The sequence below is a fragment of the Elaeis guineensis genome, chromosome 8, assembly GCF_000442705.2.
Source record: "Elaeis guineensis isolate ETL-2024a chromosome 8, EG11, whole genome shotgun sequence".
NCBI classification, from domain to species: domain Eukaryota; kingdom Viridiplantae; phylum Streptophyta; class Magnoliopsida; order Arecales; family Arecaceae; genus Elaeis; species Elaeis guineensis.
Window position 1 is genome coordinate 137,325,464 of NC_026000.2, and position 25,065 is coordinate 137,350,528.

Below are 25,065 nucleotides of genomic sequence, written 5' to 3' on the forward strand. Positions count from 1 at the left end.
CTGAAAAAAATGATGCAGTATGGGTAATTGTGAATTAGGTAACAAAATTAGCTCTTTTCTTATCCTTTAGAGTTGGTACTCCACTTGATAAACTTGCACGAATGTATATTGATGAAATCATGTACTATATGGTGTATCGATAAGTATAGTGTCTGATCGACATCCACAATTCATGTCTAGATTTTGGAAGAGTTCTTAAGATGCCATGGGAATTGAATTAAGGTTTATGTTGCCCAGATATGGAGCCCAAGAGGGGGGGGTGAATTGGATCTTTTTAAAATTTTAAAGATTAATACACTAAAATAATGTGCTAAAGTGTTTAGTGGAAAGGGTTGAATTTCAATAAAAATAAATTCAAACGCAAATGATAAAATTACAAGTATAGGGCACAAAGAATAAGTAAAGAGAGCAAGTACAATAAACACAAAAATTTATAATGGTTCGGTGTCAACCTTGCACCTACATCCACTCTCCAAGTCCCTACTTAAGAATTCAATCCACTAAATGGATTCAAAGGATTGCACCACGTCGGACACCTCCGACCCTTACTATCCAAGTAAGAACACTTATTTTTCGGATACAAGTCAATCTTCAACAATCTGATTCAAGTTCGGATCAACCCAATCGAGTTTTGAAATCTTCCAAAACTCAAAAATCTAAATACAATTTTAAAAAAATAGGGTACAAAAAATTCAGCACATAATCTCCTTTAATAGATACAATAAATACAATGAAAATACAATATCAAGGGGAAGAAGATTTTGCTGAACACCCTCAAAGAATTTCACAATTGATTACTGCTGGAGAGTGGTTGGTGAAGTGATTAAATGCTTCTTTCCTCTCTTTTAGGGCTGAATGAGCTTTTCTCGGATTTGAAATTGAATGCTTGCAAAATCTTATGATTTTTCACTTCAAGAGAGTATTTATAGTCACTATTAATCCTTGAGAATGTCTTAGAATGGGTTTAGAGCCGTTGGAGAGTGTTTAATGTGCATTAAATACATCAAAAATAGGCTGAAAATTAGTCATTACGAACTCGTCCAGAATTGATCATCCCAGGTGGGTCGTCCCACTGTGACTGAAAAATTCCATGGGATGCCTCATTTGGCCAGACAGAAAGTTTAGCTTTCTATTTTGATCTTAAAATCCTAGGTGGATCATCCCAGATGGGTCATTCCACTGCATAGGTCATCCCAAGTGGATCATCCCACTGCGTGCCATGAGCCAAAATGAAATGTACCGGCTACCCAATGAAAGGAAATGACCCAGATGGGTCGTTCTATTTTATGCCAACCTAATTTTTCATGCATTTAAAGTTCGAAACTTATCAGAATACTTTTAAATGCTTTCAAATGACTTGGACGCTCTCAAAAGCCTTCGAAAACCTCTCCATCTTGCAGAAACTTCAACTTTGGCATGCTAGATGAGGTTTCTTAAACTCAATTTCTTAGACTACTTGAAATATCACAAAAATAATCTTCAAAGACAAGAAACATATTAGTAGTCCTCTCAAATAGTTTGTGATCATCAAAATCAATTCTTGAAGCAATAATCTCTCTCTTTTTTATGATGACAAAATATTTGAGTGTTCATAAAATATATCTGTAAAGCTCAAAGAATTTGGATTTATGAAGCACTAGTAGAATTATGCCAAAGATTCAACATGGAGGATCATGATATACATATTTTAGCAAACTTTAATGATTTAATTTATTTTGTTGAAACCATTTGTGAAGGTATCAGAGTATTTCAAAAAATTATTCTTATTCAATCAAAATCCTTCCCTTTCTTGTATGAATTAGATTATTTTGATCATTTTGAAAAAGATCTCTTCCTTTCTTATATAAAGAGTATTCAATTTGAAAAATTTTCTTATTGAAGCATAGATGATTCATAAAAGAGTTTTGTTCTTTTCTTCCTTATTTTTAGTTATTAGAGCACTAAGTGTGAAAGAATATTTTGATCTTGAAGCAAGAATGACACCACTTGAATAAGAATTAAAAGAAAAAAAATTAGAGTTTTTTGCAAAATTAAAAATAAATATGTCAAGATATTTTGGTATTCATGTAAAAATAAAATTATCAGAAATACCAGAGCACTCAAAAAAAATAGACATATCAGAGTAATTTTTCAAATAGTATCAAAGTAAAGATAAAAATAGATGTATCAGAGTAAAAAAAATATGAACGTATCAGAGACGTATCAGTGCCAAATACTGTATCAAAAAATTTTTTTAAAAAGAGCATGTAAATATAAAAAAAAATAGATAAATGATACACTACTTTCTTCATTATGATACAATTCTCCTCCTTTTTGACATCATCAAAAAAATGGACTAAAGGGAGTAAGATTTTTTATGATTGCATATCAGATATTAATGCAACAGTGCATTCATTCAAGTATAATAGGCAATCATCCAAAAAAGAAATGAGCCAAATAAAATAATAAAAACCTCATTCATTAACACCAAAAAGAGAGGTTATAAGAGTCATAAAGAGCATAAAGCTCTCATACATCCAATCCACAAGATATAACTAAGTAATCTAATACAAAATGATGAAATCAATAAGACTGGATATCGAGCATGAGATCAAGAAAGGTGAGACATGATCAGCCTCATCCTCGACTGAAGAATCTAGATCGAGAGGAAGATGTCGGAGGACGAAAAGCTATAGGCTGAACAAAGACTGGCTCACTAGATGCAAGAGGTCTAGACTGAAACTGAGTTCTGATGGCATCAAGCTGGGATAAGATCCCCCTCACAGTAAGTCGAAGCCCATCTAAATCAGCAGATATGAAGTCTCTGGAGTCTTTAATGTCTGTCCGAAGCAACTCAAGAGAAGAACGAAGCTGGTTGTGGAGTCTCTCTATCTCTCGAGCCAGGTCATCCATTTGCGACGTAGAAGAAGTCGATGTGCCTACTCCAGCAGAGAGAGAGACTACAACCCATCTAACCTCTCTCTATATCAAAATCCAGCCACTGAATCTGAGAAGGGAGATCTCCACACCCTCCAGTCTAGTATCAAGTCAGACAAGAGCTCCATCAAAGAGAAAATATGTGGCACAATAGAAGAGTCCAAGGAAGGATAGAGAAAGCACTTGGTGGAGCTGGATGAAGCTGCTGTGGCTATTGCTGTGCCTGCTGCTGGAGAACCTGCTGTAGAATCTGCTGTTGAAACTGGTGAGACTGCTGAAGAAGCTGATCCTGAAACTGCTGCAATTGAACAGATAAAATCTCTGCTACTCTTTTAGCAAGCTGTCCCATATCAACATCTTTCAAGCTAAAAATAGGCACAGTACGGCTCAATGGGGGTACTCTGATCGAGGGTCCTACCTCAGGCTCTGAAACATAGTGAACAACTAGACTCAATCTAGCACAGGAGAAGATGGACCCTTCCCCTCAGCATGCTCCTCCTCCTCATCATCCTCCTCCTCAACTGCTGCAGCTCGTTCCTTGGCCCAACGGCCATCAACTATCACAAAACCCATGCGCCTAAGAGAGTGGTTGTTGTAGGTGTCAGTATATGACAATTTACAGACAATCTCCCCCTCAAAACTCACTCCAGACTCCCTAAAAATCATAGTGAGAGCCATGCCATATGGCAAGAGAGCCTTGGATCTATTCAAAGCTTCCCTTATGGCATCATCATCAAGAAAGATAGGTTTAGGGGAGTCTCAGAAACTACATGGTGCATCAGATAAATATCTCTATCAGTCATGAAATAATATCTTTCTCCTCTGGGAAGAAAATCTTAGACACCATGTGGTGGAGCAGCCTCATCTCCACACTTAGATCTTTGACTTCAATTTTCAGAAAACCTTCCACATCATCTCTCCCAAGAATAGTTCTAAGTCCAATTTCTTTTTTGGATAGCTCATCTAGGCAACTACCCTCATAAGGCATCTGAAGGAATCTTCCTAGCCTAGCTAGTTGCATTTAAGATAATTTGGACTTTCTTCATAGTAGATCTCAAAATACTATCGAGAAAACTAAATTTGAATAAAATTCTTTTACCAAATCAATATACACTTGCTCAGACAAACTTAAGAAAGACTTCCACCCTTGCTTAATTAGTTTTTTTTCAATAGAAAAACCATCGTGCCTCAAAAATTTGAAGTCTATATTTCTATCCAAAGCAACCTTCCTTGCAGATAGGAGAATCTTACTTGGAGTGATCAGTGGAGATGCTTGGGTCGGCTCATGTGCTGCCTTCTTCCTCCTTTCCTCTGCCTCTAAGGATCTAACAAACTTTCTTCTTTGTGGCATTCTCATTTTGGGGGCCATGTCCCAAGAAGAGGATGAATAATGGTCAAAAAGGTGGAGAAGGATGTGGATTGAAGTGAAACTAAGAGGAGAGGATGATTTTGGAGAGTTTCTTATGGATTCTGTGGGTTAGGATTTGGAATTTGGGAAAATCAAGAGAGTGAGCCGTGAGATCAAAAAAATTGAAGAGAGTGGTCCACGATTTTATGGGATTTTGGAGTTTTTGGGAGATCTAGAATGAGATTCCTAGGTTTGGGACGAGAGAGAGATGAAGGGTTTTGAGATTTGAGACGCCCTAGAGGCCCTTTTAATGAAACAGGATTCTAGTCGACTCACATAAAAAGAGTTTATCCCATCAATTGGGATGTCCCACATGGATCGTTCCATCCAGAAAAGATTCAGATGATGAAAGAAAGATTTAAAAATAAAAAAATTTGAAAAAAAAAATTAAAATTGATCATATCGAGTTGAGATGATCATGAGAAGCCCAGATAAATTTTGATATATTTTTGATTCAGTATTTTAACAAAAAAAATTCAAAAAGATATCTGAATAGCACTAATAATTTTTAATTGACTTATAAAAATCTCAAAAAAAAGATAGACGGCTCTCAAAATTAAGATAATGATGTCAGAAGATTTTAGAAGGATTTGGAAGTGAAATTATGATTGAAATTCAAGCAGAAAGATCTAAGATGCTCAATTCTCTTCTAATTTCATAAAATTTATTTTCATTTAATACTTTGATGAAAATATCAGCTAGTTATTTTTCAGTGTTTATGTATTTAAGTATTATATCATTATTTTGAATATTTTTTCTTATGAAATGATGTCTAATTTCAATATATTTTAATCTAGAATGTTGAATTAAATTTTTGATCAAATTGATGGTATTAGTATTATCACATTTTATGGGGATATTTTTAAGTTCAATGTCAAAATCTATGAGTTGTTGCTTAATCTACAGGATTTAAGCACAGTAACTTTCAGCTGTAATGTATTCAGCCTCGACCATAGACAATGCCACTGAATTTTGCTTCTTACTGAACCAAAAGATTAAGTTTATTCTTAAAATTGGTAAGTTTCACTAGTACTTTTTTTGTCTAGTTTACATCCAGCAATGTCTGCATCTGAGTAACCTATTAAGTCCATAGAAGATTGTTTTGAAAATCAAAAATCTAGGTTTTGTGTTCCTTTTAAGTATCTAAAAATTCTTTTAACAGTATTTAAGTGAGATTCCTTAGTATTAGATTGATATTTAGCACACATACATACACTAAATATTATATCAGGTCTACTAGCAGTCAGATACAACAGAGAGCCTATCATGCCTCTATAAAATTTTGAATCAACATTTTTACCATGCTCATCTTTATCTAATTTACAAGAAGGGGTCATAGGTGTACTTATAATTTTTGAGCTCTCCATTCTAAATTTCTTTAACAATTCTCTTGTGTACTTACTTTGGATGATGGAGATCCCTTCTTTTGTTTATTTAATCTGAAGTTTGAAGAAGAAAGTGAGTTCTCCCATCATGCTCATCTTGAACTCTCCCTGCATGAGCTTGACAAACTCTTGACAAAAATCTTCATTAGTAGATCCAAATATAATGTCATCAACATATATCTGTATAACTAGAATTTCTTTATCTTTTCTTTTTATAAAAAGAGTAGTATCAATATTTTTTCTTGAAAAATTATTTTCTAATAAAAACTTACTTAATTTTTCATACCATGCACTAGGAGCCTATTTTAATCCATATAAAGCTTTGTTTAACTTAAACACATGATCTAAAAATTTATGATTTTCAAAATCAGGAGATTGTTCTACATATACTTCTTCAGCAATATAATCATTAAGAAAAGCACTCTTAACATCCATTTGAAATAATTTAAAGTTCATAAAATAAGCAAAAGCAAGTAGCATTCTTATTGCTTCTAGTCTAGCAATAGGAGCAAATATTTTATCAAAATTAATTCCTTCTTGTTGATTGTATCCTTTAGCAACTAATCTTGTTTTGTTTCTTATTATATTTTTATTTTTATCTAATTTGTTCCTATTTACCCATTTAGTTCCTATTATGGGGTGATTTTTAGGTTTAGTAACTAGTATCCATATATTGTTTCTTTCAAATTGGTTTAGCTCTTCTTGCATGGTAATTATCTAGTTATGGTCTTTTCAGCTTCATCAATTGTTTTAGATTCTAGATGTGAAACAAAAGCTATATAATTACAAACATCTCTAAGTGAAGATTTAATTCTTACTCTTTGTGTTGGATCATCAATTATTAATTTTTTAGGATGATTGTGGACATACCTCCATTCCCTTGAAAGTTTATCTGTGTCTTGATGTTGTTCTTGAATGTTCTGATCATTGACGCTTTCATCCAATTGATCTTTGTTTTGCTCATTTGAGTCATGGAGGGTGAGTTCTTTCATCCCATCTTCTATGATACCTGCATCATCAGTATCCTCTCTCTTCCTTAATGGAAGATCATTAGTTTCATCAAAAACAACATGAATTGACTCTTCCACTACTAGTATTCTTTTATTGAATACTCTAAAGACTTTGCTAGAAGTGGAATAGCTAAGAAAGATAGTTTCATCAATTTAGCATCAAATTTGCCTAAGCTATCTTTGCCATTATTCAAAATAAAACACCGACAACTAAAAATATGAAAATAACCTATATTAGATTTTCTACCTTTTCATAATTCATAAGGTATTTTCTTTAAAATAGATCTTATTAAAGCATGGTTTAAGATATAACATGCTGTGTTAATTGCCTCTGTCCAAAAATATTTTGAGAGTTTGCTTTCATATAGCATGGTACGGGATATTTTTTTTTGGATTCTATTTTTTCTTTCAACAACTCTATTTTATTATGATGTTCTAGGTGTCGAGAAGTTATGATCTATGTCCTTTTCATTACAAAACTTTTCAAAATTTTTATTTTCAAATTCAGTGCCATAGTCACTTCGATTAGAAATAATTGGTAAACCTTTTTCATTCAAAATCTTTCGGCAAAACTTAGAGAATACTGAAAATACTTCATCCTTAGAAGCTAAAAACAAAACCCAAGTGAAACATAAAAAATCACCAATGATTACAAGACCATATCTCTTTCTTTCTAGACTAATTATCCTTGTAGGATCAAATAAATCAATATGCAAGAGTTCTAAAGGTTTAAAATTAAAAAAATATTTTTAGATTTAAAAAAAATTCTTGTTTATTTACTTAATTGACATGCATCACAAATTTTATCTTTATTAAAATTAATTTTTGACAAACCAAAAATTAATTTTTTTTAATGATTTTAGAAAGTGTGTGCATACTAATATGTGAAAGCCTATGGTGTCAAAGCCAACTAGTCCCATTAATTTTAGCATTCATAGCCATAAGGCATTGCATATTTTGTAAGGATAGATCCTCCAAATCAACTATGTAAACATTGCTATACCTATGTCTAATGAATCTAATGCTAACATCAATGGGACTAGTTACTATACATATAGATGATTCAAAAACTACTTTATAACCTTTATCACATAATTGGCTAATAATTAAAAGATTATGCTTAAGATCATCTACAAATAATATATTTTTAATACAAGTAGAGGGAGTGATACCAATATTACCAATATCGATGATCTTCCCTTTGTCATTATCTCCAAAGGTGACCATCCTCCATTTTTTTGCTTCCAATGTGATGAATTGAGATTCATCACCAGTCATGTGTTTGAGCATCCACTGTCGAGATACCACTTCCATTTTATTGCTTGGGATGCAAGACACACCTGCACATATGAAATCAACTTTTAACCTTAGGTACCCAAGCTAACTTGGTCCTTTAGAGTTGGTCACAATGATTTCTTTTAGAACCCATAATTTTTAATATTTCTAATATCAAATTTATTTGATAAATATGAATAAGCTTTATGCCCTACCTTGCCATATCTAAAACAAATAATATTTGGCAATTTTCTTGTAGATGTATTGATAAAAATATTTTTCAAAAATTTTGCTTTCTTAGAGTGTTATAGTCAAGTCCGACTTTATCATATACAGCTTTTTGACTGTCAATGATCATCTGAAGTTTGTTTGAACTTAATGTAAATCTGTCAAGTATAGATTTTAACTTGGTTACCTCTTCCTTTAGTTTTTAATTTTTTTTCCCAAGAGTTTTATTTTGACTAAAAAGTTTATCTTTTTTTTTATTAGAGATAAATTCTTTAATTGAAATTCTTCATTTTTTTATCAACTTCTTTTTTTTCCTTAGCTAATGCATGATTTCTTGATTTCAGATTTTTATTTTTTATTTCTAATTCTTTTAGGTTATTCAAAAGTTATGAAAAGCTTCTAACAGTTCATCATAAGTAAATTCACTTTAAGTTTCGGGTGATATCTCATTTTCATGTGTTATAAGACACAGATTGGCTTCTTCATGAGTTTCTTCATCAGTGTTGGAGTCATCACTATCACTCCATATAGCCATCATGGTCTTCTTCTTCTTGAACTTCTTTTAGCCTTTCTTAAGCTGGGGGCATTCTGATCTGAAGTGGTCTGACTTTTTATATTCATAGCAGATAATGGGCTATTTTTTTTTTCTCTACTTGGCTCCTCCTTGACTGGTGGTCTTCTCTTGGTCCTTTATCTTTTTCTCCTCATGAAGCATCCAAATTTTTTGATAATCAGGGCCAAGTCCTCATCTTTCTCGCTATTGTCTGATTTTTCTGTGTCTTCTTCTTCCTGAGCTGTCGACTTGAGAGCTATGGTCCTTTTTCTTTTAGTTTCGTCCTCGGTGTATTGCTTCATGGTCAATTCATGAGTCATGAGGGATCCAAGCAGCTCCTCCAATGGTAGAGTATTCAAATCTTTGGCCTCTTAGATTGCAGTGACTTTTGCCTCCCATGATTTTGGTAAGGACATGAGCACTTTTCTCATAAGATCACTGTTAGAATAATATTTGTCAAGACTTTTTAAACTATTTATGATGTCAATGAAATAAGTGAACATTTGAGTTATTATTTCTTCAAGTTTCATTTTAAACAGTTCATAGTTGTACACAAGCATATTGATTTTAGATTCTTTTACTTAGTTTGTGTCTTCGTGTGTGACTTCTAATCTATCCCAAATCTTTTAACTGAGTTGCATGTGAAAATATGATTAAATTTATTAGAATCTAAAGTACAATATAAAATATTCATGGCTTTAGCATTGAGCCGAGCCATTTTCTTATCAAGTTCATTTTATTCATCTTCCGACTTAGGGAGAGACACATCATCAATCAATTTAGTGAATGTGTGTGGTCCATTTACTATGACACTCCACATGTCATAGTCAAGTACTTGAATAAAATTTTTATCTGAGCTTTTTAATAGGTGTAGTTTGACCCATCAAAAAGTGAAGGTCGATTTATGGATTGTCCCTCGGCTAGGGATGTGCTAAATTGGACTGCTATTGATCTTTAACTCTTGATGGTTAAATCAAGCAAGAACTAGAGCATCGGGCTCTGATACCACTTGTTGTCAAGATATGGAGCCCAAGAGGAGGGATAAATTAGGTCTCTTTAAAATTTTAAAGGTTAGTGTACTAAAACAATATGCTAAAGTATTTGAGTGGAGAGGATTAAATTTCAATAAAAATAAATTCTAATACAAATGATAAGATTGCAAATATAGGGCACAAAAAATAAGTAAAAAGAGACAAGTACAACAAACATAAAGAATTTATAGTGGTTCGGTGCCAACCTTGCACCTACATCCACTCCCAAGTCTCTACTTAAGAATTCAATCTACTAAATAGATTTTAAAGATTACACCACATCGGACACCTCCGATCCGTGCTATCCAAGTAAGAATATTTATTTTTTGGATACAAGCCAACCGTCAACAATCTGATTCAAGGTTCAGATCAACCCAATCGAGTTTTGGAACTCTCAAAATTCAAAAACCCAAATACAATTTAAAAAAATAGGGCACAAAAATTTAGCACATAATCTCCTTTAATAGATACAATAAATGTAATAAAAATATAATACTCAAGGGGAAGAAACTTTTGCTGAACATCCTCAAAAAATTCTATACTTGATTGCTGCTGGAGAGTGGTTGGTGAAGTGATTAAATATTTCTTCTCTCTCTTTTAGGACTGAATGAGCTTTTCTCAGATTTAAAATTGAATGCTTGTAAAATCTTATGATTTTTCACTTCAAGAGAGTATTTATAGTCATCATTTATCCTTGAGAATGTCTTAAAGTTGGTTTAGAGCTGTTGGAGAGTGTTTAATGCACATTAAATGTACCAAAAATGAATTAAAAACTAGTCATTATGAACTCTGCCAGAATAGATTATCCCAGGTGGATCATCCCACTGTGACTGAAAAGTTTCATGGGATGCCTCATTTGATCAGATAGAAAGTTCAGCTTTCTGTTTTGGTCTCAGGATCTCAGGGGTCATCCCAGGTAGGTCATCCCACTACATGGGTCATTTCAAATGAGTCGTCCCACTGCATATCATGAGCCAAAATGAAGCGTGCCGGCTACCCAATGAAAGGGGATAACCTAGATGGATCGTCTCATTTTATGCCCATTCAATTTTTCATACATTTAAAGTTCGAAACTTATTAGAATACTTCCAAACACTTTCAAATGACTTGGACACTCTCAAAAGCCTTCAAAAATTTCTCCATCTTGCAGAAATTTCAACTTTAGCATGCTAGATGAGATTTTTTAAACTCAATTTCTTCGACTACCTGAAATATCACATAAATAATCTTCAAGGATAAGAAACACATTAGTAGTCCCCTCAAATGGTTTGTGATCATCAAAATCAATTCTTGGAGCAATAATTTAGCACTGCTTCATTTTGGGTATACTGACCATAGCGCCACAAGAAATTTCTGAGCATTATTTTAAAAAAAATGATATGGCTAAATAACAAATACTTGATCACCGTAATTTTTTTTCATATTAAACTTGAATTTATTTTTGTAGTCATGCATGATTGATATAGACATGATTGGATTGCTACTATGCAGTTTATTATCTTATTGTGACTATGAAATACCTTATTTTATAATAAAAATTATCTTCCAAATGATGCATCAAATTATAGAAAATTTATGTTTGATTTAGGAAGATGGTGCATCGCTACTTACTGAGCTTTGTAGCCCTTCCTCTTTTTTGTTTTTTTTAGATGAATAAAGCTGCTAGGAGCGGGAAGGGATATGTTAAGCAACTTCAAAATAATAAACTACAAAACAAATAGCAAGCTAATAAATAGTTTATGGCTATAAATAATAAGTTTGTAGCTTTGAAGATTTACGTTAGATGCTCTGTGGCCGCACCTATTTTCTTAATAAATGAAAATAAATTTTACATCATATTTATTATTGTATAATCATTCACAAAGATTACCTTTATGGGGTTTTATGTTATTGTGGGTAACACCCATGGTAGCACGATCATGTCATGTTTCAAATTTGGGATATGATAGAAAAAGCCCAGAAAAATAGGAGAACTGAAGCTTTTTTTTTGTTTTTGGCCATTGACTACTCTCTGATTGTCATGGCTTCGTCGAGAAAGATTTGGTAGAGAGGTCAAGGGACTCAACCAAGTGCCTGGTATCAAGAAGCGGCGGTGCCAGTGGCCAAAAAAATGTAAGAAAGAGCAAAGTAAGGGCGCTAAATGGGGGACTATTTTTATTTGATTTCTAGCAAAATCGAAGCCGGTAGTGATACTTTAAGGTTGTGTTAAGAAGGGGGAGAAAAAGAAAGTAAGGCTAAGGCTTTATCTTGGCTCCAGCGGCATTCTTCAATCTTAATCTTTGATGGCTAAATGAGAGGAAAGTGAAAAAATAGGGATAAAGAGAGAGAGAGAGCCATTGCTCAATGGTGGAGGGTCATAGCAAGGAAGGGGTGGCTATTTATAAAAGAGATATAGGGTTTCGACCAAGATCTCCATTTTCTTCTTGGATTCACTGGCGATTGCAGTGGAAAGCAGACTCGATAGGGAGTCTGCTACTGTCCAGCATGTGTAAAGCACATGCAAGTCGGTTGCAGATGGGCCAAATCCTGTCAAGCCAGTCAAGTGGATCAGGCCCGAGTGACCTTTACAGAGAGAGTACGTAACGACCCATGCAGGTACGTATCTATTCTCAAATTGACTATATATTGGTTAGATTTTGGATACTTATAAAGTACTAATGATTTCAAATGATATATTCCACTAGCTTTTGATTAAAATTCTATGTTGTTATAAGATTAGTTTTCTTTTGTTATCTTTTTTAAGAAATTAAAAAAAAATAAAAGGAGGGGTTACCACCTCCTTCCTGCCTAACTCCGCCACCTAGCTCTGGCCATCCAAGTGTAGATTGGATTTAGACCCACCCAGCTCATTGGAAAGACATGGATAATGTTACCAACTTGATGTATGGATGCAAACAAGGCACTGCATGACAAATTGTGATGTAAAGAATCCATTCTCTATGACATGTAAAGTTTTAGGACTTGTTTGGTTTTTTGAAAGAACTTTTCTTCTGAAGAAATAATTTTTGGAATATGATTTTGGCATATTTGTTTGACCATGAAAAAGCAGCTTATTTCAGAATAGCTTATATTTAGTTAAGCATCCACTTTGATAAAAAAATTATATAAAATATCTATTATACCCTCAATAGATATAAGATTATATCTTTTTACTCTCAAATTTTGTATAAATAATAATATTATATTTATATTAATATAATATAATATTAATATATTATAATATAATATTAGATCTTAATAATTTATTATATTAACATAATATTAATATATATTAATATTTTAATATAATAAATTTATTAACATAGATATAAATATAATATTAAATATAATATTATATTAATATAAATATTAAGAATATATCACTACTCAGTATTTCATTTAACCATCCATTGATATTTTACAGAATTTCCACCATACATCTTAAAAAGATATTTTTGAAAAAAAAAATTATTAATTTTCATCCTATAGAAGTCCCAAAATATACCTTCTCCTTGGGTTTTCACTTCTCGTAAAATATAAAAGTGTCTTTCAGCTTTTTTTATTCTCTTTCTTAAAACTTCAATCAAACAAAAGAACTCCTCACCGTTTTTTAGAAATTGCCTTTTCCTCCCTCCATTTCCCATGAATCAAACAAGTCCTTAGTTTCTTCTACGAAGGTTGGGCATGCCAATTTTTTCCTTTTTTAAAGACTTTTGCCATTATCTAATTGCTTAGGTGAAAAGGAGTTGGTGTGATATGCAAGGGGATGTGGTATTTTTGCAATTCCTCTACTTCATCTTGATTCATGACAACTTAGATCTTTTGGAATTGTCTCAAACCTGAATATGATCTTTTATGCTAATTTTACACATGAGGTAGACCATGCGGTATTTATGTTGTAGGCTGTAGAGACCATCTAAACAACTTGCATCCATTTTAAAGTTCTGACATTTTTTGTCAGGCTCAGAATCTTGGTCCAATTCAATTCAATTCAATTCACGAGCATTATATCGTGATCGATACATACTTAGTTCCAAAAAGATTCATGCTGCAGTGTCCCCCAAATTCCATGAAATATGAGCCCAACCTGCTATAATATCATTTATGATCGTCTAAGACCATATAGAGATTTGGTGGAGAACTAATGACAGAGAGCTGGAATGTTCTTTGCTATTATTTGTGACGACCTTGCAGAATCTCTGACTCATTTGGAATTGCAACCTGGTTGTTTATATCTCTCCTGGTTCCCACCGCACCTAAAAAATTCTTCCCGATTTCCCACCTTGCAGATCTTTATGACTGCCTTCTAGAGATGCATTGCACCTGACACAAAATTTTTTTTCTTTTTTTTTTTTTTTTTTGTAGACTGCACCGACAGTGCCGATTTTTCTATCTTGTTGATTTTTGTGTCCTTGTTCCCACAATGCTGACTAAATGGAGATTGCCGTTGAAAATAACAATTGGCACAAAACTTCTACCATTCATTATTCTTATTTTTACTCATTTTTTAAAAAATAAATATCTTTACGACTAAAAGCTCTAAAGATTTTACAAACAATTGAAAAAAATAAAGAGCTTCATTTTCATGCTAATCTAATTCAAATTTAGCATTAGACTTTTTAGAACAATGGCAACAAACAAAAGCAGTACCGAATGAATCATAAATGTACATGCCATCAATTTTCGTCAGTTTTTTTTTTCTTTTTTTCCTTATCATATAAAAATGCTTAGAGGGTAAATATGTCATGCCTGTTACTATGTCAACAGATTGCAGAGTCAAACATCTTGCGCATCAAACTACATTGGAAAGTTAGATGATGGTCTAAAATAGTGGCAATTATAAAACTATAATGGTCATTGTATGCAACATTTTTTATAGGGTGTTATGTGGTCATTATGTTTTAAATAATTCCCACCATTTCAAAAGTTATTCTGTAGTAGAAGCCAAACAACATGTGCTATTTGACAATTATTACATTGACCATACCATTCTTTTGTGCTTGCTAGGATCGCAACTTCTGTATGACGAGAGTGATATTATCATTTAATTAAATTTTGTATGAGACGAATAAGATTGCGATTGGAATAGGTATTGTGGATGAGTGGACCCTCTCATTACTGAACTTTCTCTTTTAGCAAGTTGGGGTCATGGTATTCACAAAGCTAGAGTTGCATGTTCTTCCAACTGGATTTTAACAATTAGCTAAGGTTCAAGCATTTTATGACATCACTAGTTAATTAGAAACTACAACAGAGTTGAACAACTCTATGCTCGAACGAGGTGACATATATTTATAAAGAAGTGCATAGTACTACAGACTGGATGATGTCATATGTGGCCAATTATATAGACCTATATTGTGGTTACGATGACAGATGTTCTTTCTAATTTCTTATATATATATTTTATTTTTCGATTCCTGTAGGTGTATTTACACAAGATTTATACAATAAAAAACAAAGGTCCCTACAATTTGAAGCTTCCACAATATCCAATCATTATATATGGAAAGTTGCAAGCATTCGTTTAACTTTTTGACTTACAAAATCAAAGAATGTGATTCTCGTTTCACTAATTTAGAATTAATTACCGTCCATAGAGTAACCGTGACAAACTTGCTTACTCTATCATTTGAATAATATTTCTGTCCACGACTTTGAATTGCTCCCTCACCAACCTCTTAATCTATACTTAAATCTAGTCATGGCTTAGTTGTAAAGATACAAAATCCAGCCTAGAGCTAATTAATCTGCATGACTTTCCTCCATCAGGAAAATGAAATAAACATCTGATAAAAATCTTAAATAAACATCTAGAGAGTAAGACTTCCTCTCAAATTCTATCAGTCAATATATCCGATCTCTAGAATAGTTAATTATATTCTTCTTTTAAGATTACAAGCGATATATATAATCAAATAAGTTGATTTAGATCCGAACTGATTTCACTCTTTGCATTATGCTCCTCTCGCTTCACTGTGGAAGAAAGATCCCCGTTTAGCTCGTTCAAGCTTATAAACTCAAGTCATATCCAACACTTTTGCTCAAAAATTTTCTGTCCATTCATCTGTAGTCAAACAATGACATGTAACACCATGTACATTTAACCCACAACTGACTGTAATTTTTTCCATTTTTCCATAGCCGTTAAACGAGCATTCTAGGGAGATTGAGACAATCTAAATTTACCAAGTCATCACTCTCAAATCTGAGCTGAAACAAGGATCGTGGCAAGCAAAGCCTACTGTCCCAACCAACGCGAGGCTACTAGCAAATAATGAAATCTTTCATTTATAATTTTTTTTGGCTATAATTCTGAGTTGTTTCGTGTGATAGTCCCACATCGGTGGAATAGAAAAAATTAGTGGAGTATAAAATAATTTAAGTGGGCTACAACCATAACTTGGGCTATAGCATTTTGAGCCGCATAGTTTCGGATCTAATAAATTGGGTTAGGACGTTACAAATGGTACTATCATATAGGGCCACGCTAGAAGACTGTGCATTCCGGTGGGCTTGCATCCGGAGTCTCATATGAATGTATACTAGGAGAAAATTCTGGAGCCAGATAGATCCTGACGAGGACATTAGAGATTTAAAGTGGAGAAGATTGTAACAGTCCCACATCAGAGGGATAGAAAAGTTTATAGAGTATAAAATAATTTAAGTAGGCTACAACCATAATTTGGGCTATAGCATTTTGGACCGTATGATTTCGGATCCAACAAGTTGGATTGGGACGTTACATTCACCTGCTAGCAAACAACTGCTATGACTTTTTTCATGACCATACATTCTATTTTTGCTTAGATTAATAGTTATTTATTTACTTATTTTATTTCTGAAAAAAAAAAAAGAGAGAAAGATCCCGTTGTATAAATTAGTCAAGTTCAAATAGTTGGGCATGCCTTGCCTCATACAAATTACCCTAAATTGATATTTATATGAATCCTAAAGATGATATGTTAATCTACTAACATGCAACATTCATATATAAATTGTATATATTGAATAATAAAAAACTATGAAATGTGTGGAAAAAGAGGAATTTAGTAGTTCGGCGGCATGCTTTCCTTTAAAAAAAAAATAAAAGGAAAAGAGACATGCTCTATTAGACTTGATATACATTGTTGGTCCTTTCACTGTTGCCTTAAGCTTTGGGATTTTTCTCTATTCGCTATCAGGATGGGATCACAAACCTGCAGCAAAGTAGAGTTGGATTAATCAAACATAGAATGGTGGGATCAAAAGAAAGTTGATGAAAGTTGTTCAAAAAAAGATAGTATAGAACAAGGGTGTAGTAGGGCTACAATTGAAATGACCTACTACTACTACTAGTACTTCAATAGTAGATTAAAGTCCTATTGGCAAAATAAGAACAAGAAAGATAAAGGTAAATTAAAGAGAAAATAGATTTATTGATGTGTCAAAAAGTCTTCTCATTTAGAGTTCATCTATTTTTTTAAACTAAAAGATAGATAGTATAGTAACTATCAAATCTAATGATGGAAGCCTCCATTTAGTCTCTACTTCCAATAATTCTAACAACTAATGCCAACTATCCTCTCACTTTTCATGTTTATCAAAATGGTCGACTATATACCGCCCATTTGGCTGATAAATGCACTGAATTGATGTCGATTTGTTACTAGTTTTCCTTTAGCCTCTTTTGTTACAGTTCATCCTAGTTGTCTTTTTTATTTGGCTTATGTTATTATGTCTTTTAGTCGATCTGACTATTTTCACTTATACGATCCCTATCACTCTGATCTCCATCAATATCTTAATCCAAAACCCTATTACACCTATCATATTCTAAGTCCATCACATTATTGAACGAGCAGCAGTCTCATAGGTGCTACTTTGAGTAAAAGATGTGATGTAAACACCTAAGATGGTAGCTCTTGCCCTCTTGATCTCCATCGCAGTCACTCAGCTTGCATCCTTGGTATTTTCTTCTACACTTCCCTTGGTGTATCCACCTTTAGATCATAGTTGTTTTGGATGTGGTGTAAACATAGATCAATTGGCTACTCAACATATATGGGATCAATATAAAGGTTCATTGGAGTGAATCTCTTCCATCATAATTGTTTATTTAATGAACCTGACTACTGTCTTAACTTATTCCAATCATTGTAGTTCCTCCGCATGCATTGTCCAAGTCATATACGAGACAGATATAAAAAGCTTGACATACAATATTAACCCTTTCTCTATTAGATTAAATTTTTGGAGTTAATTAAGCTACTCAACATATGTAAACTTAATTGATTAATCCTAGTTGTCTATATGATTCTTTGTTTTCTCTTGGTCTACTCTCGAGAGTAAAGTTTTGGAAAATTTTGGAATCACTTTCTCTTTGATACGTTTTTAATGCCTTATTTTTCAGATTCCTTTTCATAGCACCTATCTCTCCATTGATTTTTGAGACATTGATTGGAGCCATTTTTTATATAATTTCCTTTTTTTCCTTCTATTTGTTTTGGTATATTTACTTCATTTTTTTGATGAATGAATGGTGGAATAGTCATCTTCTGCATTACCAATCACAAGAAAGAGGTATAAAAGTTTTATTGATGATGAATAAAATTTATATTTGTACAAGTAAATTACTGAGTAATTTCTATTGGATTATTGGTTGAGATGTCCATCACATCCAAATCCTATCCATAGGATAATGGTTATTAAATTATCAAACTAGTAGATTATCAAATATTCTACTCAAATTATCGAATATCATTGGTAGCCAAAAGTCGAGCCTGACCTGCTCTTAAACTACTTGGCTCATATGCGGCTCTATAGCTAATTATAAATGTAATTATTTAGGTAGAACGCTAACTTGATTGGCCACCATCCTAGAAAATAAGGTTAACAAAATGATGTACAGGGTGAAGTTAGTCGAGTTTATGTAAGTTCCAAGCTATCAATGGATGGAGGGATTATCAATTTACTCTCTCTTATGGAACTTAATACTGAACAAAAATAATATTGAGGCAGCCACAAGAGAAAAAATTATGAGATTGGCTTTATAGTTTACCATATTTTTTTTAACAACAATCTTAAAGAATAAATCTAAAAATCAAAGATAATGAATTATTAATTTCATGATTAAAAGAATATGGTATTATCTTTCTTCCTCATTTTTAGCATATATTTTTTATTGGATGTACTATATGGTCATACGATACATACTGAATAAATTAATCATCAAGAAGTCACTACGCATCTCTAAATAAATTGATATATAATTTTTAGAATATAAATTTTATCAATATATAGAATACGGTCAGATGATACATACTTAGTAAATTAGTCATCTAATAATCTGATATACACCTTCAAGCAAATTAATAAATAGTTTTTGAAATATTATATTTATTAGTACATATGATACGACTAGGTAATATATACTCATCGATTTTTAATCATACTATGATTTTTTTAATACATATCTAGTAGTATTCCAATACATATCTTTAGGTAAAAAGCATGTTCTGAAAATTATATAACAATTTATCTGAAAGTATATATTGAATCATTGTTAGATATATGTTAAAGAAGCTTATAATATATATCAGAAGGTTAACGAGTATATATCATCATAATATACAGTGTATATTGGTTAATATGATATTCTGAAAGCTGTGTATCAATTTACGAGATATCTTAGTTTGCTAGATGACTAATTTACTAAGTGTGAATCATCTGACCATATACTATGTATTGATGAACTCTATTTTTTAAAAAATATATATTGAATTATCTAAAGGTATGTATCAGATCACTACTAAATATATATCATATTAAAAAACTTACAGTATGTATTAGAAAATCAATAAATATGTATCAATTGGCCATGTAACATATATTGCTAAAAAGCATATTATGCAAACAAGGGAGAAAGAGAAAATCATGCTTTTTTATTTTTAATTACAAAACTAACGACTCTATTAGCAGGAGTCTCTGATTTTTAGATTCTTTTTAAAGATTGGTATTAGGAGAAATATGGCAAAATGAGAAGCCCGCCCCATAATTTTTTCTGTAGTAGCTGCCCCATATGATTTTTGTTCTTTAATGCCTGGTCATTTCTTTGATCAGGCTTTAAGATGTAGTCCTTTGACTATTATCATTTAATTTTTAGTCCTGCATATAGACACTAATTATAGAGGATCAACGTACATACCCTTAAAGTTACATGATACACTTATACCAGTCCTTACATATAGTTATATTCTCTCTGCATATAGTTATAATGTCTCTGCACACATTTATATCTGTGTACAAAATTACTTTTTTAATCATGTATGCATTGGCGAATAAATATGTACATCTGCTAAAGACTGGGGACCAAAGAAACAACCGTCCGTTCAATGGAAGGACCGCTTATCGGTTTATTCTGTCTCGTATCCAAATAAGATTTTCCTTGATGCTTCGTTCTTTGATTGTTTGGTAAATCAGATAAATTAAACCAAACAAATATAAGTACGTTCGTGGAAACCAGTACAGTCTTGGTGAGGCCTTTGAAGTTTCCCCAGTTGGGATTAATAACGGAAAGCGGCGTTGGGGAAGACTTCATGACTTTTCGTGGTCTTCTTGGTTACGTTGTCGAAGTCTCGTAGAGCCATCGTGGCCCACCTTGTGTTGGCACCATCATCGGTAGGTCTATAAAGCTCCAAACGGCTTGGAACGATTGCTCCTCCCACCATGGCTCTCTCCGACTCTAGAATCCTTGTTCCCACTGTCCAAATATTGGTGCTCCTCTTCCACTTCTCGTCCATCCTAACCGCCCTTGCAAGCCCATGCTCCTTCAACTTCTCTGGTAATTCTCTGGACACACAAAACCTACGTTACGAGGGCGATGCCTCCTTCGATGGCACCGGCATCGAGCTCACCAAGAACGAAGGCGACTCTTCCACTTCCTCCTTTCAACGGAATGTAGGCAGAGTAACATATCGCGACCGAGTGCGCTTCTATGATGACGCCTCAGTCATCGACTTCTCTACGTGTTTCTTATTCAGGATGGGCAGCTTCAGCGGTATAATGCGAATGCCGATGGGCTCGCCTTCTTCCTCTCGTCGTATCCTTCTGAGATCCCGAAGAATTCATATGGTGGCACTCTTGGTCTCTTTAGTACTTTTGGAGCCAACAAAACCAGAAATAATACCGTTGTGGCAATCGAGTTTGATAGCCATAAAAACGTTGAGTACCATGATTCAAGCGACAATCATGTGGGAATTGACGTCCACACCATCTACTCCGTTGCGCATGTGGACTTGCAAGCTAGCTTCAGAGAGCAAGAATTTCATGCATGTGTTTGCTACAATGCGACTACTAAAAATTTGAGTGTCTCTCTTCGTAATACCTCAGATGCTACGAGGCATTGGAGCATATCTCATGTTGTTGACTTGAGGGAAGTCCTGCAGGATATAGGCGTCATTGGCTTCTCAGCTGCAACAGGTGGAGAGACCGAGTCCCATCACATTCTATCGTGGAATTTCTCTTCCACGGGTTTGTGTCAAACAAGTCATTCAAGTTATAAAGCCTTGGCGTCTGCTATCGGCGCTGGTGTCGTAGCATGTGGGCTTGTTTTTGTATGTGTTTTCAGATATCGCCAATGTAAGAAGCGCAGCACAGCGACGGAACAAGTGGAGAGGGTTATCGATTCATTAATCGATGATGCATTTCAGAGAAGTGGCGGGCCAAGGAGAATTCCTTCCAGTGTACTCGTGAGTGCAACCAAAAATTTTACGGAGGAGGGGAAGCTTGGGGAGGGAGGATTCGGGGGGGTCTTCAAGGGAGTATTGCATGGCTCGAATCTTGAAGTGGCCGTCAAAAGGATATCTAGAGGTTCCAAGCAAGGGACCAAAGAATACTTGTCAGAAGTCACCATCATAAGTCGGCTAAGGCATCGCAATCTTGTGCAGCTGGTTGGCTACTGTCATGAAAAGAATGACCTGCTGCTTGTCTACGAGTACATGCCCAACAAAAGTCTGGATTACCATCTATACCATAAGGAGAATTTGCTTGCATGGCCGGAGAGGTATAAGATTGCTTTGGGATTGGCCTCGGCGCTGCTCTATCTTCATGAGGAGTGGGAGCAGTGCGTAGTCCATAGAGATGTGAAGCCAAGCAACGTGATGCTGGATTCAGAATTCAACGCTAAACTGGGAGATTTTGGATTGGCAAAACTTGTGGACCATGACAGTGACTCCACAACGTCGACTGTGTTGGCCGGGACCTGGGGATACATGGCACCTGAATATACCTTCACAGGTAATATAAATTTCTATGATGCATTTCATAAAGATAGATTATTTGAATTAAAAATATATATAGAAATTTAATTTAATTGTTTAATTTTAGTTTAGCTGGATTTATAGGGTTATCGTTTACCCTTGCCCTTCTTTTTTCTCCCATGCATAGAGAGATAAAGGTTTGACGGGATATCATATGAAGGAGGTTTGTTTTGCATCGCACAACCGCTTCATTGACTTTAATTCATGCAATATTGCAACATGGAGCGGATGGATGCTACATGTTCATGGCATGCATGTAAAACTTGAGAGTAAAATGTGCAGCCAATTATCTGTTGGACGATCAAATTGTCTAACATGCATAAAAGATAAGCCACTTCTGTACTTGCTATATATAACCACGGCTTAGATCAATGAAGAGCAGGCTTTGAGCCTGTCTCGGACCAAGAATTCAGGTCTTACAACACGTCCTATCCTAGGATTTTGTAGGCAGCACCAATAAAAGAGCCACTTTCTAACATTGACATTAGACTATGGCCTTTCCTCAAAAAAATTGACAAATAATAAGACTAATTAAAAAATAATGCTAAGTTGCCCAACTGACGTACTCGTCCGGCTTCCTATCTAACATCATTGATGTGATTTAGAGGCCGGTGAATATATATTCTCATGGTAAAAGGAAAGGAACGGGATCAAAAAAGTGCGAAGTACACAGCCATGCAGGACCATGAACTTGGCATGAATATGAGTGAGGGATACCATCTCCCTAATTAATCTTTTCATAGTGATACTCCAACCACGGTCGACGTTTGATGGTGCGATGCTGTCCTCCACTCACAGTGCGATGGTGTTCCCCTCTCATTAGTGTGATGGATTGGAAGCTGGACGAGCACGTTGGTTGGGCACCTTAATTACTTTTATTCAAGTCATATGCTTGCAATGGGAATTTGTTCTATTTTTAGGACTGCAGGTTGGAGGTATATGGGATTGTTGATCCATAAATTTATTATAATTATCTACCATTAAGACAAAGGATAAAATCAAATATATTCAAAATTTATTCTACATCTAAAATCTTAAGCAGTGTTGTGCTTTTGCATGTACGTAGATAATAACTAGTTTTATATAAATTAATTTGCTGGTTTCCTTGGATACTTATGATATGTTTGTTTGAAATAAATATCTTAAATCACCATAGAGTAATCCATAACAATCCAGTTTTCATGGCTAATTTAGTTACAGTATTGACAAATATTCTTGCTTGAATTTATTTGGATAGACACGTATCTATATGTTTGGAATCCAGTAAGGATTAATATTTCTTAATCGTGGAGTTATGACATTTATTTTCTTTTAATTGAAAATGAGCATTCATATTTATACAAATTTATTTTTCATACTCAATGAAACATAATATTTTACAGGTAAAGCTTACAAAGAGTCTGATGTCTACAGCTTTGGAGTGGTAATATTAGAAATTGCCTGTGGTAAAAAGCCTATTGCATTAAATTATGTTGAAATGGATTTGGTAAAGTGGGTGTGGGAGCTTTATGAAAAAAGGATGCATCTGAGTGCAGCCGATGAAAGGTTAAAGATGGAGTTTGATGAGCTACAAATGGAGTGCTTGCTGATTGTTGGGCTATGGTGCACTCATTTGGATTACGAGCTAAGGCCATCAATAAGGCAAGCCATCAATGTTCTGAAATTTGATGCTCCACTACCGACTTTGTCAACTGACACGTCTCCGATCAGTTTTTTACGTTCTCCTCCAGTTGAAATATCTGATATTTATACTAGCCACTCTAGTATTCCAAACTCAATCAAGTCAGAAGGCTGAAGGGTGGTAATTTTGTGGCAAGAGATTCTGATATTAATGCGATATTACATATTAGATTTGCAAGTTTATATTTCAGTCTTATAGTTTGGTTTTTTGTACACGTTAAGCTTGTGAGTTTTACTTGTTTATGTTATTTCTGATTTTTTTCCCACTGTTGTAGTTGTAAAAGGATTTAAATAAAACGTGGTGTTTTTGGTTTGATGCAATATTAGAATTTTACAATGATAAAGGGTATCGAAATATTTCTCGTCGGGTTCTGGCTCTGTCCTCCGAGAAAAAACTTTCTAATGTGCCTGATGTTTTCACAATAATAGCATAGTCAGGCAAATCATGCTTTTAAGGTAAACAAATCTAGTTCTAGAAGGGCTCCTATTCTATCTAAGCGGGAGCAGGGTTCATTAGGAAAATTGCAAAGAGAAGTAAGATGGGAAGTTCCCCCCTTTTTTTCAAATGGAATCCAATAATTGGGGGTTTCATTTTTTATAGACATATAAAAGATGATTGTGTGATAATGATGCTTCGCAAGATGTCACATTAAACTTTTTACTAGTTACTCTTGCCTATTTATGAGAGATGACTATACTTTTGTCCCCTTGATTTTGTCCAAGTTCCACTTTGACACCCTATATTAAAAAAAAAAATTTAACCGAATCCCTTAAGTTACTCCATCAGCCCGATGTAATCTTTACTATATTAGCCTCCTATTGAAAATGTATCCTAAAGCTAATCATCCAAGTTGTAGATGATTGTGCTCCATATATGTATATAAATTATAAAATGATAAATTTATCTGGTAGATTCATCATAAGGAATACATTTTTCTAAATAGAACTCATATGTTATGATAAAATCCTTAGAGCTACTTCCAAAACGATAGAAGAGGATTTATTGTATGGTTCTTAAATTTTACTCGTGATCAAATGATACAATTGTTATAAAGATGATAATTATATCAAGTATAGATCGTTATATGCCATATTAGTTGGTTGTCCTCTTAACCAAGTATATGGTGACATGGGTATGGCATACGGATGATTTGTAGGAGTACATTTTACTGAGCGTGACCACCTCTGGAGCACTTTGCTGTCAAAGATTGCTCTGATGGGATATGGATATAAGTGTCCTTCTGATCTAAGGCTGCTCGATGACTTGCAACAACTCACTATGCTTTAGTATCGGACTATCC

At 33.9% G+C, this 25,065-nt stretch overlaps 1 protein-coding gene across 1 annotated transcript in view; it reads left to right on the forward strand.

Moving 5' to 3' along the window:
- The window catches only part of LOC105049491 (L-type lectin-domain containing receptor kinase IX.1-like), a 34,445-nt gene extending 10,566 nt beyond the window's left edge, over positions 1-23,879 (forward strand). The window contains 4 exon segments of the mRNA XM_010929148.2: positions 20,247-20,403; positions 20,459-20,819; positions 20,822-22,061; positions 23,467-23,879. Of these exon segments, the coding sequence (XP_010927450.2) occupies positions 20,247-20,403; positions 20,459-20,819; positions 20,822-22,061; positions 23,467-23,879 (2,171 nt within the window).
- Positions 23,880-25,065: the final 1,186 nt, after the last annotated feature.